The sequence below is a fragment of the Nicotiana tabacum genome, chromosome 6 (genome assembly GCF_000715075.1).
Source record: "Nicotiana tabacum cultivar K326 chromosome 6, ASM71507v2, whole genome shotgun sequence".
Lineage (NCBI taxonomy): Eukaryota > Viridiplantae > Streptophyta > Magnoliopsida > Solanales > Solanaceae > Nicotiana > Nicotiana tabacum.
The window spans coordinates 174184528-174199695 of NC_134085.1; the positions used below are offsets into that span (position 1 = coordinate 174184528).

The 15168-nt window shown below is 38.9% G+C and overlaps 2 protein-coding genes across 2 annotated transcripts; one reads left to right on the plus strand and one right to left on the minus strand.

Annotated features, from left to right (window-relative positions):
- The first annotated feature begins 6042 nt into the window (after positions 1-6042).
- On the plus strand, positions 6043-10468 carry LOC107788086 (vacuolar protein sorting-associated protein 29). The gene is made up of 3 exons (XM_016609742.2): positions 6043-6382; positions 8990-9127; positions 9869-10468. The coding sequence occupies exons 1-3, from the start codon at positions 6251-6253 to the stop codon at positions 10166-10168; spliced, it is 570 nt and encodes a 189-aa protein (XP_016465228.1). The 5' UTR covers positions 6043-6250; the 3' UTR covers positions 10169-10468.
- Positions 10469-11563: 1095 nt separating this feature from the next.
- On the minus strand, positions 11564-13877 carry LOC107788085 (uncharacterized). The gene is made up of 5 exons (XM_016609741.2): positions 13625-13877; positions 13470-13519; positions 13219-13342; positions 13028-13126; positions 11564-12328 (listed from the first exon to the last, which is right to left on the minus strand). Exons 1-5 carry the CDS (start codon positions 13794-13796, stop codon positions 11712-11714), a joined length of 1062 nt encoding a protein of 353 aa, XP_016465227.2. The 5' UTR covers positions 13797-13877; the 3' UTR covers positions 11564-11711.
- Positions 13878-15168: the final 1291 nt, after the last annotated feature.

The window sequence follows — 15168 nt, forward strand, 5'->3', positions numbered from 1 at the left end:
TAATCCCCAACTTTGAGTGGCCTGATTTTGGCTTTTTTGTTGTAGTACTGTTCTGCCTATTGTTTTTGAGTTATCATTCTTATGTAGGCCATGTCTCTTTGCTCTTCGGCTTCATTGAGGTCTTGCCTTCTATTCTCGTCGTTGCCTTGCCCGCTTTCATTTGAGTATCTCAAGATGGGCTCCCCGACCTCGACTGGTATCATTCCATCAGTCCCATTTACTAGTAAGTATTGTGTTTCCCCTATGCTTGTCTTTGGCGAGGTGCGATATGCCCATAAAACTTGTGGTAGCACTTTCGGCCATAGCCCTTTGGCATCCTCGAGTTTCTTCTTTAATATATTCAATATTGTTTTGTTGGAGGATTCTGCCTGACCATTGCTAGTTGGATGATATGGCGTGGAGAGTATTTGCTTGATGCTCCATTTGTCAAAGAACTCGATCGTCTTTTTTTCCGACGAACTGAGGTCCATTGTCGCAGCTGATTTCTTTGGGAATGCCGAAGCGGCATATGATGTTTCTCCATATGAACATGATTACTTCTTGTTCTCATATTTGGGCGAATGCACCTGATTCTACCCATCTGGAGAAATAGTTAGTTAAAACTAGAAGGAATTGTACATTACCTCATCTTGCTGGGAGGGTTCCAACGATGTCCATTCCCCACTTGATGAAAAACCATGGCGAAGTGACTAAATGAAGATATTTGCTCGCTTGGTAAATCATGGGGCGTATCTTTGGCATTGCTTGCACCTTTTGGCAAAATCAACAGCTTCCTTCTTCATTATGGGCTAATAGTAGCGTGCCCGTATGAGGCATCTGACGAGAGCTCGGTTGCCGGTGTGAGCTCCGCAGTGGCCCTCGTGTACTTCTTCGAGGACACTCCATGTTTGACTTGGCTTTAAGCACTTTGCTAGAGGGCCACCAAATATTCTTTTGTACAAATCGTTATCGACGACACTGTACCTAGTCGCTCGCATTCGAAGCTTCTTGGATTCTTTTTTATCGGGTGGGAGCACTCCATACTACAAGTATGAAATAATACGATTGCGCCAGTACCAAGTCAGGTTTATAGAGTGTACCTCGATTCGGTCTAGCGATGAATGGAGGAGAGTGACCACGCCCCCTCTTCGGTTATGCTTTTGGTGGCCGCAACCAATTTAGCGAGGCCATCTGCTTCAATATTCTATGCTCGAGGTATTTGATCGAGCTGGCATTCGTCAAACTCGGGTAATAGTTTGCAAATCTTGGTCTGATATTTCTGTAGCCGCTACTCCTTAATTTGGAAAGTCCCTGTGACCTGATTGACAACGAATTGCGAGTCACATTGAAGGATGACTTGTCGTGCTCCGTATTTAAGTGCTAGTTTCAACCCTGTAATTACGGCCTCATACTCGACCTCGTTGTTAGTTATATCAGGGCATCATATGGATTGGCGAACCACTTCTCCTGTTGGGACCTCGAGCACGAGTCCCAGTCCAGATCCAGATGCGTTAGATGCGACATCGGTGTACAAGACCCACAGGTTGCGTACTTCGGTAGGGGTAGTGGCGGTTTCCTTCTCAAGCTCGTATGTTATCTTTGCACTAAAGTTAGCAAGAACCTGCGACTTTATCGATGTTCATGACTGATAGGTTATATCGTGCTCACTCAACTCTATGACCCACTTGGCCAATCAACCTGACTATTCGGGTTTGTGCAAGATACTCCTTAAAGGAAAAGTTGTGACCACCGAGATGGGGTGGAACTGGAAATAAGGTCTAAGCTTCAGTGAAGCTACGACCAGGGACAAAGCTAACTTCTCGAGGTGGAGGTACCTCATTTCAGCGTCGACCAAAGTTTTGATAATGTAATAGATCGGAGATTGCGTACCTTTATTTTCTCGTACCAGGACTGCACTTACTGCGACATCGGACACAACCAAGTAGATAAGAAGGCATTCCTCGAGTTCTGCCTTAGCGCGCAACGGTGGCGAAGACAGGTAGGCCTTCTGTTCTTTCAAGGCATTGATGCATTCGGTATTCCATTGGATCCCAACTTCCTTTTTGAGTACGCCAAAAAATTTGTTGCACCTATCAGAGGACCGCGAGATGAACCTTGATAATGCGGCTATTCGGCCGGTCAGTTTTTGCACTTGTTTTTTGTTGGTTAGATTTTTTGGGATTCCTTCTATGGCCTTGATTTGTCGGGATTGACCTTGATGCCTCGTTGTGATACCAAGAAGCCGAGGAATTTCCCGGATATCACGTCGAAAATACATCTCTCGAGGTTTAATTTCGTGTCGTACTTTCTGAGTATGTCGAAGGCCTCAAGTGGTCGATATGGTCTTTCTTTCTTTTTGACTTGACCAACATGTCGTCAATATATACTTCCATGGTTTTGCCGAGCTGTTCTTTGAACGTTTTGGTCACCAGCCTCTGGTACATTGCCCCCCATATTTTAACCCGAACGACATCACTTTGTAGCAGTACGTCCCCTGGTGGGTAATAAAGGTGGTTTTTTCCTGATCCTCATCCTCCATGAGGATTTGGTTGTAGCCCGAGTAGACGTCCAAGAAACTCAACAGTTCGTGCTCGGCTATAGCGTCGATGAGATGGTCGATGTGAGGTAGTGGGAATGAGTCTTTCGGACAGGCTTTGTTCAGGTTGGTGAAGTCCACGCACATGCTCCACTTACCGTTCTTCTTTTTCAACATGACTACGTTGGCGACCCATTGAGGGTACTTCGATTCTCTGATAGAACTGTTCACTAGTAATTTCTCGACCTCTTCACGAACTGCGTCGTTTATTACCGAGTTAAACTTTCGTCTGATTTGTCTTACTTGGGATAAAATAGGTTGACGTTCAATTTGTGAGTTGCTATTTTCTTTGGGATTCCTAGCATGTCTGCATAGGAAAAAGCAAACAAGTCCACGTTATTTTTTAAGAATTGATGAAATTTACTTGGGTCCTGGAGTTTATGGCCGATGAAAGCTTTCTTGTTGGGGTTGTTGTCGTCTAATTGGACGGGGTCGAGGTCCTCTATGGTTGATCCTGTGGCTTCTATGAGTTTAGGGTTTTGGATAGCGTCTTTTGTTTCCTCACCATCCGACCCCATCTTTGTTAATTGTTGTGCTTCCTCGGCTTTTTCATTCAACTGTTGGGTGCATATGCAATCTTGGGTGATGCGATAGCATTCTTGGGCCGTGCGTTACTCTCCCCGGATGCTCAATACTTCCCAAGGGGTGGGAAATTTAATGACTTGGTACAAATCGGAGGAAAAACTTTCATGCCGTGTATCCATGGTCAGCCTGTGATAGTGTTGTACGACGTATCCTGATCCATGATGTGGAAAGTGGTCTCCAAGGTGATGCCGCCAGCCAAGACGTGCAGTGATTTTTCCAGATATCCGCTCAACTGCAATGTTAAAACCTGTTAGCATGATGCAACGTGACACTATTATGTCCTCGAGCTTCATTTGGGTGAGAACTCGAGGATGGACGATGCACGCGCCGCTTCCATCATCGACCATGATATGTCTTACATCAGTATCAAAAATACGTAAATAATGACAAGGGCATCTTAGTGAGGAAAGACCAAATCGTGGGTATCTGACTTATCGAAGATGATACTTTCTCCGAGTTCGTCATACCGTTCATGGGTCATTGACCGCTTGAGCTTGTATGTAGTGGTGAACTTCACGATACTGATAGATGTGTCGTCGCCTCCCCCGTTGATCATTTGAATGGTCCGAACTGGGGAAGGTGGTTTGGGCAGCCCCTAATGTTGTTCTCGCCCTCGTGCAAAGTTGGCCCTTCCTCGATCGCTCATCAACTCTTTCAGGTACCCTTGGTGAAGCATGTTCACGACCTCTTGTCTGAGGGCGATACAATCCTCGATCTTGTGACCTCATGCCTGGTGGAATTCGCAGAGGGCATTTGATTTTTTGGTGCTCGGGTCGGACATCATTTTCTACGTCCATTTTACCTTTGGGCCTTCCAATGCGTAGACTATTTCTGAGGGGGAAACACAAAAATTGTGAGATGATAACAAGGGGGCATACCTCTTTCATTTTGGTGGGTTCCCGTTCGCGGTCTAGATAGACCTTTGTCGTGACGTGGATGTGGCATGAGGGTGCCTCTAATGTAAGGTTTATGTCTTTCTCGATTAGGCCGTGACCCTACTAGATCTCTTCTATTGTCGTTTCTTCGATCTTTCCTAGACTCCATTTGGACCGAAGTCAAGCATTGAGTAGGCCCGTTGAGATCATCCTCATCTGCTCTTACCTCGGTACAGTAGGCATTGTGTATCTCATCCCAAGTGGTTGAAGGGTATTTCATGAGTCAGCTTAGCAGTTTCTTGGTCTCCCTCGACCCATTTCTGCTCAGCCCATTCTGAAAAGCGACTATCGCCATTCCTTCAGACACATTCGGAAGGGTTATTCTTACACGGTTAAACCGGGCGAGGAAATCCCTGAGTCCCTCGCCAAGGGATTGCTTGATAGAGAATATATCGTTCACCCTTGCCTCTGCTTTCTTGGCCCCGGCATGGGCGGTGACGAACTTGTCAACCATTTTTTCGAACGTTTCTATGGAGCGCGCAGGCAACTGTGAGTACCAAGTCAGGACCCGCCGGTTAGGGTTTCTTCGAACTTCTTCACCAATATGGACGATACTTGTTCCTTTGCGAGGTTGTTGCCTTTCACTGCAGTAACATAATGGGTCACATCATCTTCTAGGTCTGTCGTGTCGTCATATATTTTCAAATATAGTGGCATTTTTAAATTTTTTGGTATAGCATGTGGTGCGGACTCATCGCTATATGGTTGTTCCACGAACCGACCGGCATCCTGTTTTGGTAGGAGCTTTAGGGCGCCCGATATCTTATCTACCCTTTCTTAATTCTCTTTTATTTGGTCGCGAAGTGCTTTATTCCTGTTCTCTATCTCTTCCATTTTTCTATAAATGGCAGTGAGGGCGTCATTACCTGCATCATTAACAGAGTGAGTGGTACCTGTTGTGGGAGGTTGGGTGTGTTGTTCATTGGTGGTTGTGGCGATGTTGACTCGCACACTCTCTCTGCTCGCCCTCTGAGCGGGTTTGTCTAGTATGTTGTTAAGTGTATCCGTTAGCCATGCTTCTAGTAGCCTTTTTACCACTGGTTGTGCTTCTTCCGTAGTGGACGTAGAGGCTTCCTTTCCACGAGAATCGGTAATGCTGCCATGAGGAGGGGTGAATCACTTCGCCTAGGTGAGGTGCTTAGTGTCTCATTCTTCTCGTCCTCTCCGTGAGCTTCGTCGATAGTGTTTAGGAGATTGGCGGTGAGATCGGTTATCGCCTTTCTTTTTTCTTCTTTATTGCCTGCCATGTCAGATTTGTGCAAACACGAGATACGAGACTGGTATATAGTCAAGTTCTCCCTTGGCTCAAAGCTTTGTATGACAAAGCTGAAGCGTAAAGTTTGAAATAAAATAAAGAATAAATTGCATTAATATAACCCGTCGTGGTAGATGATGATGGTTAACGATAGTGTTATATTGGTGGTTGATAGTAGCGATGACGATAATAGAGGTAATTGCTGGTAGGCTGGCATCGACAATGATGCTGGTAGTGGTAGTTGACGATGATGGTTGACACTAGTAGAGGCTGAAGGGGGTGGTTGTGCAACCTTGTCGGGTGATGATTCTAAATAGAGTTACGGTGAAGCTCATTTTTCCTAAAATCATTGAATAGCCTCTTAAAACTTTTAAATATTTTGTTCAGATTTGATTGATTCAACTTTATTCGTAGATACCTATTAAGTGGTTAAATTTTTAACAAAAACATATGTACTTAATGGCATGAGGTTTGAACTATTCAGTTCCAAATCTCCATTAAAAGTAAGTAAATGGGGCCTAAATATTTGATTTAAAATTATGAGGGGTCTATCGTTGATCAACTCATCTATAGGGGGTTTTAATGTAATTTTTCCTAAAATAATTCCAAGGAAAAAAAGAGAAAAAAAACTTCTCGAGGTCACGTGGGCTTCATGTGAAGTAAAAGGGCAAAGTTGAGAACAAATTGAAAATACGAACAAGGTAACCAAACGGCGTCGGATCCTCCATGGTTTCAGCGATCAAACCGGTGCTGGAGTGCCAACGACAAAGCAGAGAGAGGGTTTAATGGGCAAAACCGAAAATCTCTAATTCTTCAAATTCCTTGATTTTGATTTAAGTGATATTTCAGATTGTCGATCGTATATTGAAATTTTGAGTAGTTGATCGGGTTTACAGGAGGATGGTGCTGGTATTAGCATTGGGCGATCTTCACATCCCGCATAGGGCTGCTGATCTTCCCGCTAAGTTTAAGTCTATGCTTGTTCCTGGAAAGATCCAACATATCATCTGTACTGGTAACCTCTGCATTAAAGTGAGTCTTTCTCTTCCCTTTAATTCATCCAAATTAATTAGTATTAGTTAGCCGATTAAACTAAGAAAATTCTGTTGCTATAAATTAATGTTGTTGCATGTATTTTTTTTTGCTATACCTAATGGGCTATTTTATAAAACTAAAAGCAACAGCTGTTTAATGTTAGCTATTGTTTTCCAATATCGTTGCAAGCATCCGAATTGTTCTAAAGGATAAGTTTTTCTATTAATGAAATCTTTTATTTCATCAAAAAAAAAAGTTTTTTGATTTCTTTTCCAGCGAAGAATTTAGATTGAGTAATAAATAGACTTCTAAATAACAGTAAATGTAGAAACTATGAAAGGGAATTTTGGATAGGTTTTTATAGCTAGACATGGATGTGTCTTGAGCAGCTCCTGGCAGAAAGCATATAAGACTGTTGTGAATGGCTTTGGATATACAAGCGAGCAGAGTATAACAAATAATTTTATTCACGTCTCACCTAAGGCAATGAGTTTAAACTTCTTTTCCAGAGGAAATGAAGTAATTGATTGCAGTAACTATCAAAAAAATTAAAGAATTAATGTGGGCAAATTTCCCCCACTTATATGCTACAAACTATAACATAAGTAGAAAGATCCCATGTTTTATCACCCATGGATGTTTATTATTTGGTTACTCACTTCTATAAGTTCCCTATTGATGTATCCTATGGCTTGTATACAAAATCCTTTGTTTCAGTGAGGAGTAATTGGTAGTTAGTTTAAATGCACTCTTTCAATGTCACGATTGGATATAAGTGTGACCGGATTTTTTTTAATTGAATAACCTCTTGAGTCATAGTTCTTTTAGATCGTGCTTGCCTTTACTTGCATTTTTTTCTCCATAATAAATTCTATTTCCAATAGTTTAGCATTAGAAATTCCGTGGCTATAATTCCTGGTTGCTGCAGACTTATCACTTTTAACCTCAGCATTATTTTGTTCTCTCCCAAACCCTATAATTTTTTTTTTTCAATTCGACTGTTTAAAATAAAACAAAGAAATTTTCTGCAAATCATTTTTTCTGAAAGCTTTGGTTTTTGCCTATTACTCTACGTAACCTCAACTTTCAAGGTTAAACTTATTAGTTGCTTACGCATGAGGGCAAGTATCTTTGATGTGGTTTGTGCTTTTGTCAAAGATATTCTACTATTCGAGCTGTAATTGAATAAGAGAGGTACCTTATATCTGTCCCATTGCTGTCAAAGGATTTGATGGAAAGCGCAAAAGTGCAAAGCGCAAAGAACAACCTAAGCCGTGAGCTTTATTGTTTAAGCATGCTTGAAAGGATGCCTTTGAATCTAGTGTTGGCTAGTCAAGAAATCTCATGTCCAGAAGATGAAAGTAGCAGAGATGCGGATATTGAGATGGATGTGTGGGCATACCAAGAAGGACTCGATTAGGAATGAAGTTATTAGGGACAAGATGGGTGTGGTCCCTGTGGAAGACAAGTTGCGGGAATCGAGGCTGAGATGGTTCGGGCATGTGAAGAGGAGAGACATCGATGCCCCGGTGAGGAGATGCGAGAGGTAGACCATAGTGGGCCGGATGAGAGGTAGAGGGAGACCTAGGAAGTACTGGAGAGAGGTAATTAGGCAGGACATGGCTCTACTTCAGCTTATCGAGGACATGACCCTCGATAGGGAGGTGTGGAGGTCGAGGATTAAGATTGTGGGTCGACAGGTAGTCGAGAGTCTCTTCTAGTCGTATTAGTAGTACTAGTACTAGTTTTGTATTCTCCTATTCCGAGTTCCTTGTTGATTAGACGATGTGGCATTATTGCCGGTAGTTTTCGCACTTCTCTTATAGCTTCGTATCCCTAGTTCTTTGCTATTACATGATGTGCTATTTGTTTCTTTTATCTTATTTCCTTGCCATTGTTAATGTTGGTTTATTGTGTCCTTGTCACTGTTCTTGAGGCGAGGGTCTATTGGAAACATACTCTCTTCCTTCATAAGGTAGGGGTAAGGTCTGTGTACACACTACCCTCCCCAAACCCCACATGTGGGATTACATTGAGTTTTTTGTTGTTGTTGTTGTTGTTGTTGTTGTTGTTATGTTGTGCACCTGTGGAGAAAAATTGGAGATGCTAAGTGTCAGCTCTGTGTTATGAGATCAATTTATCATTGTTTCTTTTAATCTGAAATAAAAAATCTGCAAGTCAAACTAATGCTTATATTTGGAGTAATTAGTCATTTGGCATATATCTTTTCAGTTGACCATGTGAAGTGTAAATTGAAGACCTTGCTCCTTGGCTTATTAGGATTTTTTTTTTCTTTTTATGAAAAGGTTTATCTATTTATTTAGGAAATTCAAATGCATTTAAATCAGTACTGTTTTATCTGTAGGCTACTTCCACAAGCTCTAATTACACATTGTGCATCTAAGCTTTATTAAACAACTTCTAGGAATAACTACTCCAACAAATTTATGATATAGTTTGATTGAAAAATTTGTTTTGTTTATTATTCCCAAATACATAATCCATTTAGTGTGGACATTCATGTTCTAGATCGTTTGGCATCCAAGTCAGGTGTAGGTTCTTTATAAGAATGTATTAAATACCTCATCCAATCTACATCTGCAGGAAGTTCACGATTACTTGAAGACTCTTTGTCCTGACTTGCATATTGCTAGAGGCGAGTATGATGAGGAGACACGTTACCCTGAGACCAAGACGCTAACAATTGGTCAATTTAAGCTTGGATTATGCCATGGCCACCAGGTCTGACTCACCATTCTTTCTTGTCACTTGCTGTCTTGCATTAAGCTGATGAGGCAAAACAATTTGGTTATTCAGGTGGTCTGAATTCTTGTCAGGGATAAACCTAACACCTAAGTACTCTCTACTTAGTTGTATGGTATGTAGCAGATACATATGTATTAACATGCACCCTGTCCCCTTTGTACATTTTTGTGCTTTCCATGCCTTCAGGTTCTTAAGTATGCCTCATTCTATATATAAGTGCTTATGCCAAATTTACCTATTCAACTTGTTAAGAAACTTTTGCTAGTATGTCATTGTAAGAGAGTTAATAACTTAATATACTTTCAAGAACATTCTAGCTTTGTATGAGATTGAATTTTTGTTGCATTTGTTAGATTCCAAGACATTTATCTTGTACTGCCAAAAAATCCCTGCCGTATATCGTGGATCCTTCCTCAAGATGTATTACCACGTCTCTCCAATATTCCCACAACTAACTTAAAAGAATTATTATGGCTAAATTTGTACTCTATCCTGGTCGCTGTACTCATCTTTTTCACTTTTTGACCCACTATCTCCTTTTGGTCTGTTTTAAACTTTTTGCTTACAATTTTTCAGAATAGTCTTCCGCTTTGAAATCTTTAACACTCTAAACTGAAGCAATGATATAAGAATTATTTGAGAAATATGCTTAATCCTCAAAGCATGCCGCCATTTCTATTTGTAATGGTGTCTTCCACTTGTTTTATTGTCCTCCAGGTTATTCCATGGGGTGACTTGGACTCATTAGCCATGCTTCAAAGGCAATTGGACGTAGACATACTTGTGACTGGTCACACCCATCAGTTCACAGCATACAAACATGAAGCGGGGGTTGTTATAAATCCAGGATCTGCTACTGGTGCCTACAGTAGCATCACATATGATGTCAACCCTAGCTTTGTTCTAATGGACATTGACGCCCTGCGTGTTGTGGTCTATGTTTATGAACTCATTGATGGAGAAGTCAAAGTTGACAAGATTGATTTCAAGAAGACAACAACACAGAATGCTAATTGAATAGCATAACTTGAAATTCAGCTGATTTTAGTGGAATCCTAAAGTCGATAAGACATTATATTCCTCTGTCTGCTTGTTTCTGAGGTTTTTTCGGCTGTCTTTGTTTTTTATTTTCCTGTTGCTTCTGATTATTCAGGTTTATGTCCAGTTACTTGAGTCAGTGTGCATTGAGAATTCAGTTGGTTAATTGGAAAGTCTTCTGGGGAAAGAGGGCTTGGAAAAAGTTCACTATTTATTGTGCTACTAAATTCCTTTGTTTTTTTTTATATTTAATTTTTTCTGTTTGCAAGTTGATAGACTGATTGTGGCTTTTGCAGCGATAGCAAAGTAGAAACCTTAAAAGTATGCATAAATGTTTCTATTAATATCTTCTTTTGTGCATGAATAGATTCTCTATCTTGAAATTAGACTTTACTTATCGAAAGGTTCTCTAATCCCAGAATCTGGAGTAGTTAAAGGTAAAGGGATCTATTACCATTTTACCACATCCCTACGGTGGTTACCTTGAAATTAGTTGCTGCAACATTGTGCCTGACTAGCTGGCTTTTCGGACAAACCTGGTAGACCGTTGAAGAGGCTCCTTTCGGGGTTGTTCGGATACGGATCAATTGGTTTTGTGGTTCTTTACAAACTTCTTATTAGTTTTATGACCCTACCTCTTATTTTTCACACGAGAGATTTGATTTTAGATCTGTCTTTTACACATAAGAGATCTAAAAAGGTCATTTTCTTAATTTTAAAATTATAAAGGGCCATAATATACAAATATGTCCGCTACAACCCCCAATGAAATGTTATTGCCACTCGGCTGCAGTGTCTCATAAGGTGAATTAAGCAAACATGTGCGTCTTAGAATTCAATTCACTGGACTGAACATTCTATGTGTAACCTCTTCACACCCCAATTAAGGACTAATGTGATCATTGATGCATGACCTGTTGATTAATCTTAACTATCGCCATTTGTTGAACCAACGGACACGACTCAATTGTATACATGCATTGAGCTAGAAATGTCTAGGAGATGGGATGCCATTGCCATTGTACTAGCAGCCACTCGTGTCCTACGTTAGAGAAGACTTAGAGAAGGATACAATACTATCGATTATGCCAAATATGAATCACAATTTAGATATAAGTGGAGAGACGGTTTCCGGGAGACCCTCGGCTCAGAGACAATAAATCCGTAACAACATAAACCAAAAAAATAGTATTAGCATCGTAAAGTACAGCACTAGATATCAGTGAATCGTGCATGTATTATGTTGTCTGTGAATTTTATTAACCAGAATCGTAAAGTACTGCTGCATTGGAAAGCAAGGCATAAAGTACATCATCTAGTTGAAAAATAGAAATAATCAGTGAAATATGAGATAAATTGGTAACTCAGAGCTACTTTTTATTTGTTAACCCCAGAATAAAATGCTACTAATATAAATGGAAAACAAGAAAGGTCTCGACTATACCATGACCATGAAAAAGAAAGGAGAGGGGAAGAAATAAATAACTAAACAACCCTAGTGTAGCAATCTTAGAACTTCCTATTAAGCAGTGAACCTATAAACCATAATGTGTTTATAAGTTTCCCCTGGATTCACAATCTGAGAAGGAAAATTGGGATGATTAACAGAATCTGGGAAGCCTTGTGTCTCCAAACAAAGTGCAGCATACTTTGAGTAAACAAATCCACCTTTTCCCTTAGCATTTTCCAACATATTACTTGTGTAAAACTGCACACCAGGTTTATTAGTCCACAATTCCATCTTCCTACCTGATTTGCTTTCTTGAACAATTGCCACCCTTTGCAAATGTTTTCCCTCAGTATTATCCAACACATAGTTGATATCATATCCACCTGGTATATCACTGAACTTGCTCCCTATTGTCCTTGGCTTGAGGAAATCATAGGCCGTTCCTTCAACCGGAGTAATTTGTCCGGTGGGGATCAACTTATCATCGACAGGAGTCATCTTTGATCCGAAAAGCTGAATAGTGTGAGAGAAAATGTTGCCGCTGGTGTGTCCACCAAGATTCCAGTAAGTATGTGATGCTAAATTCACTGGTGTTGCTATGTTTAGAGGCGTTGCTTGCATGTTTATGGCTAACTTGTTTGTACCAATGAACATGTATTTCACCTTGACAGAAAGATCACCAGGAAATCCTGTTTCACAATATTTGATTATCAATATTTGTCTTGGAAAATTTGTGCTTATAGTCACCAATTTTGATTTTGGTCCTTATGATTTAACATTCACATAATTGAACTTGTGCACATGTGATTCCCATGCTAGTGAATCTTCAAAGGTTCAATGAACTATTACTTGTTAAACCATTTAATTACAGGTGAAATTTGCACTATTTTGAAGGCAATATATAGCCTGTTTGGCCAAGCTTCTCCACGGCCAAAAACACTTTTTTTTCAAGAAAAAGTGCTTTTTTGAAAGTTGAAATGTTTGGTCAAGCTTTAAAAAAAAAAAAAGGTGCTTTTGAGTAGAAAAAGTAGTTTTGGAGAAACAAAAAAAAGTAGTTCTCCCAATAATACTTTTGAGAAAAATACACTTAAAATCACTTTTTAGAAACTTTGTCAAACTCTAATGGCTGCTTAGAAGTACTTTTTCAATTAATTAGCCAAACACAAACTATTTCTCGCCAAAAGTAGTTTAGAAAAAAGCGCTTTTAAGAAAAAACACTAATCATAATAAGCTGAGTTTAGAAGTTTGGCCAAACATGCTAATAGTCTTAAATGATAGTCTAGATATAACATATTTCTCATATAACGGGAACAAATATGCACAATTTTGATTAATTGAAGGTTAAATATTTTAGCCTAATATCAACAAAGGGGATAATTTATGTATACCTTGTTCACCATCAAAGCTCTTGTAGGTAAGAGTAAGATGACTATCTGCTTGATAATCTTCCACTGTCCATATCACATCACTGAATCCTTTGCTTCCCCCTGATTTAAAACGAATATGTTTATCTTAATCAAGTGAAAAAAAAACATTAAAATGGAGAACTTTTACAACAAAAAGGCTGATAACTAAATACCATGGAGTGTGTTTCCATGATCATTAGCTGGTAATTTGTATTCGACTCCATTCAACTCAAATTTTGCTCCTCCAATCCGATTCGCTACGCGCCCAATAAGGCCGCCAAAGTATGTGGTGTCGTTCTACAAATACATTAAATAAATAACCTTAATCAACAATAAAAAATACAAAAATTCCAGATCTTTCACAAAATTCTGAGAGATTTGGCCTCATAAAAACATTATGAAAAAAGGGATCACAGAAACTAACCTTGTAGTCATCGATGGAGTTGTACCCAAGAACAACATCATCCAATTTTCCTTAAAAACAAAAAACAAAAAATGGGTGTTACAAACAAAAAGATATGAACTTGACAGTCATATAAATGTAAGAATAAAACAGAGAAGTGGGGGAGAGAGGTATACCATTTTTATCAGGGAGTACGACAGAAAGAACTGTTGCACCATAGTTTGTGATCTTAACAGAAAAATCACCCTTCTTCAACTCGTACACTTTGATTTCTTCCTCTGCTCTACATATATTTCCAAGAATAAGAATGACAAGAGCAAAACAATAGAGAAGAGAGGTTTTGGCCATTGTTGATGGGGACGGAGAGAGATGAATCGAATATGAATTTGCGTTGGCTGGTTTATAAATAGTTGAACGTGAAGTTGTTAAATGACAAAAAATGGTGGAAATTTAATAAAAGATTTGGGAAATTCAGATAATCATGTTGATAAGGAAAGATATTTGAATAGTGTGGATAAGGACAAATATTCTAATAGAGACAGTAGTAAAGACGTATTAGGATTTTAGAGCAAGTGTGATGCCAGATTCTCCATTATTTTATGTAGTACTATTTGTTAGCTAAAATTATAAATAGCCAAAAGAATCTTTTTCTAACTGAAAATAAGTTGAGTAAAATCCTCACTTCTTAAAGCCACCATTATCCTATACTAAATAGGGATAGTATTATTTTTGGTCTCTCAATCATTGATAAATTATAATTTTGGTCCTTGTAAAATATGATAAAGTATACTTAACCTTCAAACTTATTAAAATATACGTTTTGCTCCATTTATATATGAAATATATTATGTTTAGACTATTGTTATAACTATATTATCCTCAAATACAGAGTAACGCGATACATTAATATAACACATGGATAGTCTGATGATGTAAGATTATATACCTCACCGAAGATTCACCAACAAAAGGATCAAAAGTGCATAGTTAACATGCTTTGCCAGATATCTAAAGGATCAAATTCAAAATTTGTCGATTTAAAGTGCAAATTTCCCCACTAATAAATACTATACTTGGTACATTTGAAGAAAATATTTAACATATATCTTTTCTTGATGGAGCAGGGGTTCATAAAATCGATACAGAAAAAAAGATATATACTTTGAAATAACTAAAATTATGCACTCTTTAATTTTTCTAAGATGTGATAAAAGTTGTAGTGATGATCTACTACACAATGCTATATATAAATATTCTTTCATTTAGTTTAGGCTCAGTCCATAATGGTTTTGCTATTTCTTTTCAAATATAGGAGATTTGAAATGAACATTAACAGAAAGATAAGATGAAATATCTTTCTTTTTCCTTTCTTTTCTAGTAGGTGGAGACCATTCTTGTCGATTAATTCCAAGCACGAGCTCTGACTTCTTTTACACTATGCAATTTAATTTTTCCACTTTTTAAATATTTTCCAAAATGTGGGACAGAAGTCAATAGGAGACAGGATTAAGATAAGTCAAGGGTATAGCAGATGGCTATTATACTTGTAAGATTCCAAATAGTATCCTTTTTCAACTCAACTTCATATACTTCTTTTCTTAATTTCAAGAAAACCTTGTAATATAATATAACTTTTAAGTAGAGCTGTCAATATGGGCTTGGCCCGTTGGGTCAGCCCAGCTTAACCCGTGATTTAGCAGAGCTGGGCTAGAATTTTTGG

Bases quoted from the DNA above. Each gene is read 5' to 3' on its own strand.
- LOC107788086 (XM_016609742.2), top strand. From the start codon at position 6,251: ATGGTGCTGGTATTAGCATTGGGCGATCTTCACATCCCGCATAGGGCT. The intron at 6,383-8,989 runs GTGAGTCTTTCT...CTACATCTGCAG, and splicing joins CTGGTAACCTCTGCATTAAA to GAAGTTCACGATTACTTGAA. The intron at 9,128-9,868 runs GTCTGACTCACC...ATTGTCCTCCAG, and splicing joins GATTATGCCATGGCCACCAG to GTTATTCCATGGGGTGACTT.
- LOC107788085 (XM_016609741.2), bottom strand. From the start codon at position 13,796: ATGGCCAAAACCTCTCTTCTCTATTGTTTTGCTCTTGTCATTCTTATT. The intron at 13,520-13,624 runs GTATACCTCTCT...TTTGTTTTTAAG, and splicing joins CGTACTCCCTGATAAAAATG to GAAAATTGGATGATGTTGTT. The intron at 13,127-13,218 runs GTATTTAGTTAT...GTTTTAAATCAG, and splicing joins TCATGGAAACACACTCCATG to GGGGAAGCAAAGGATTCAGT.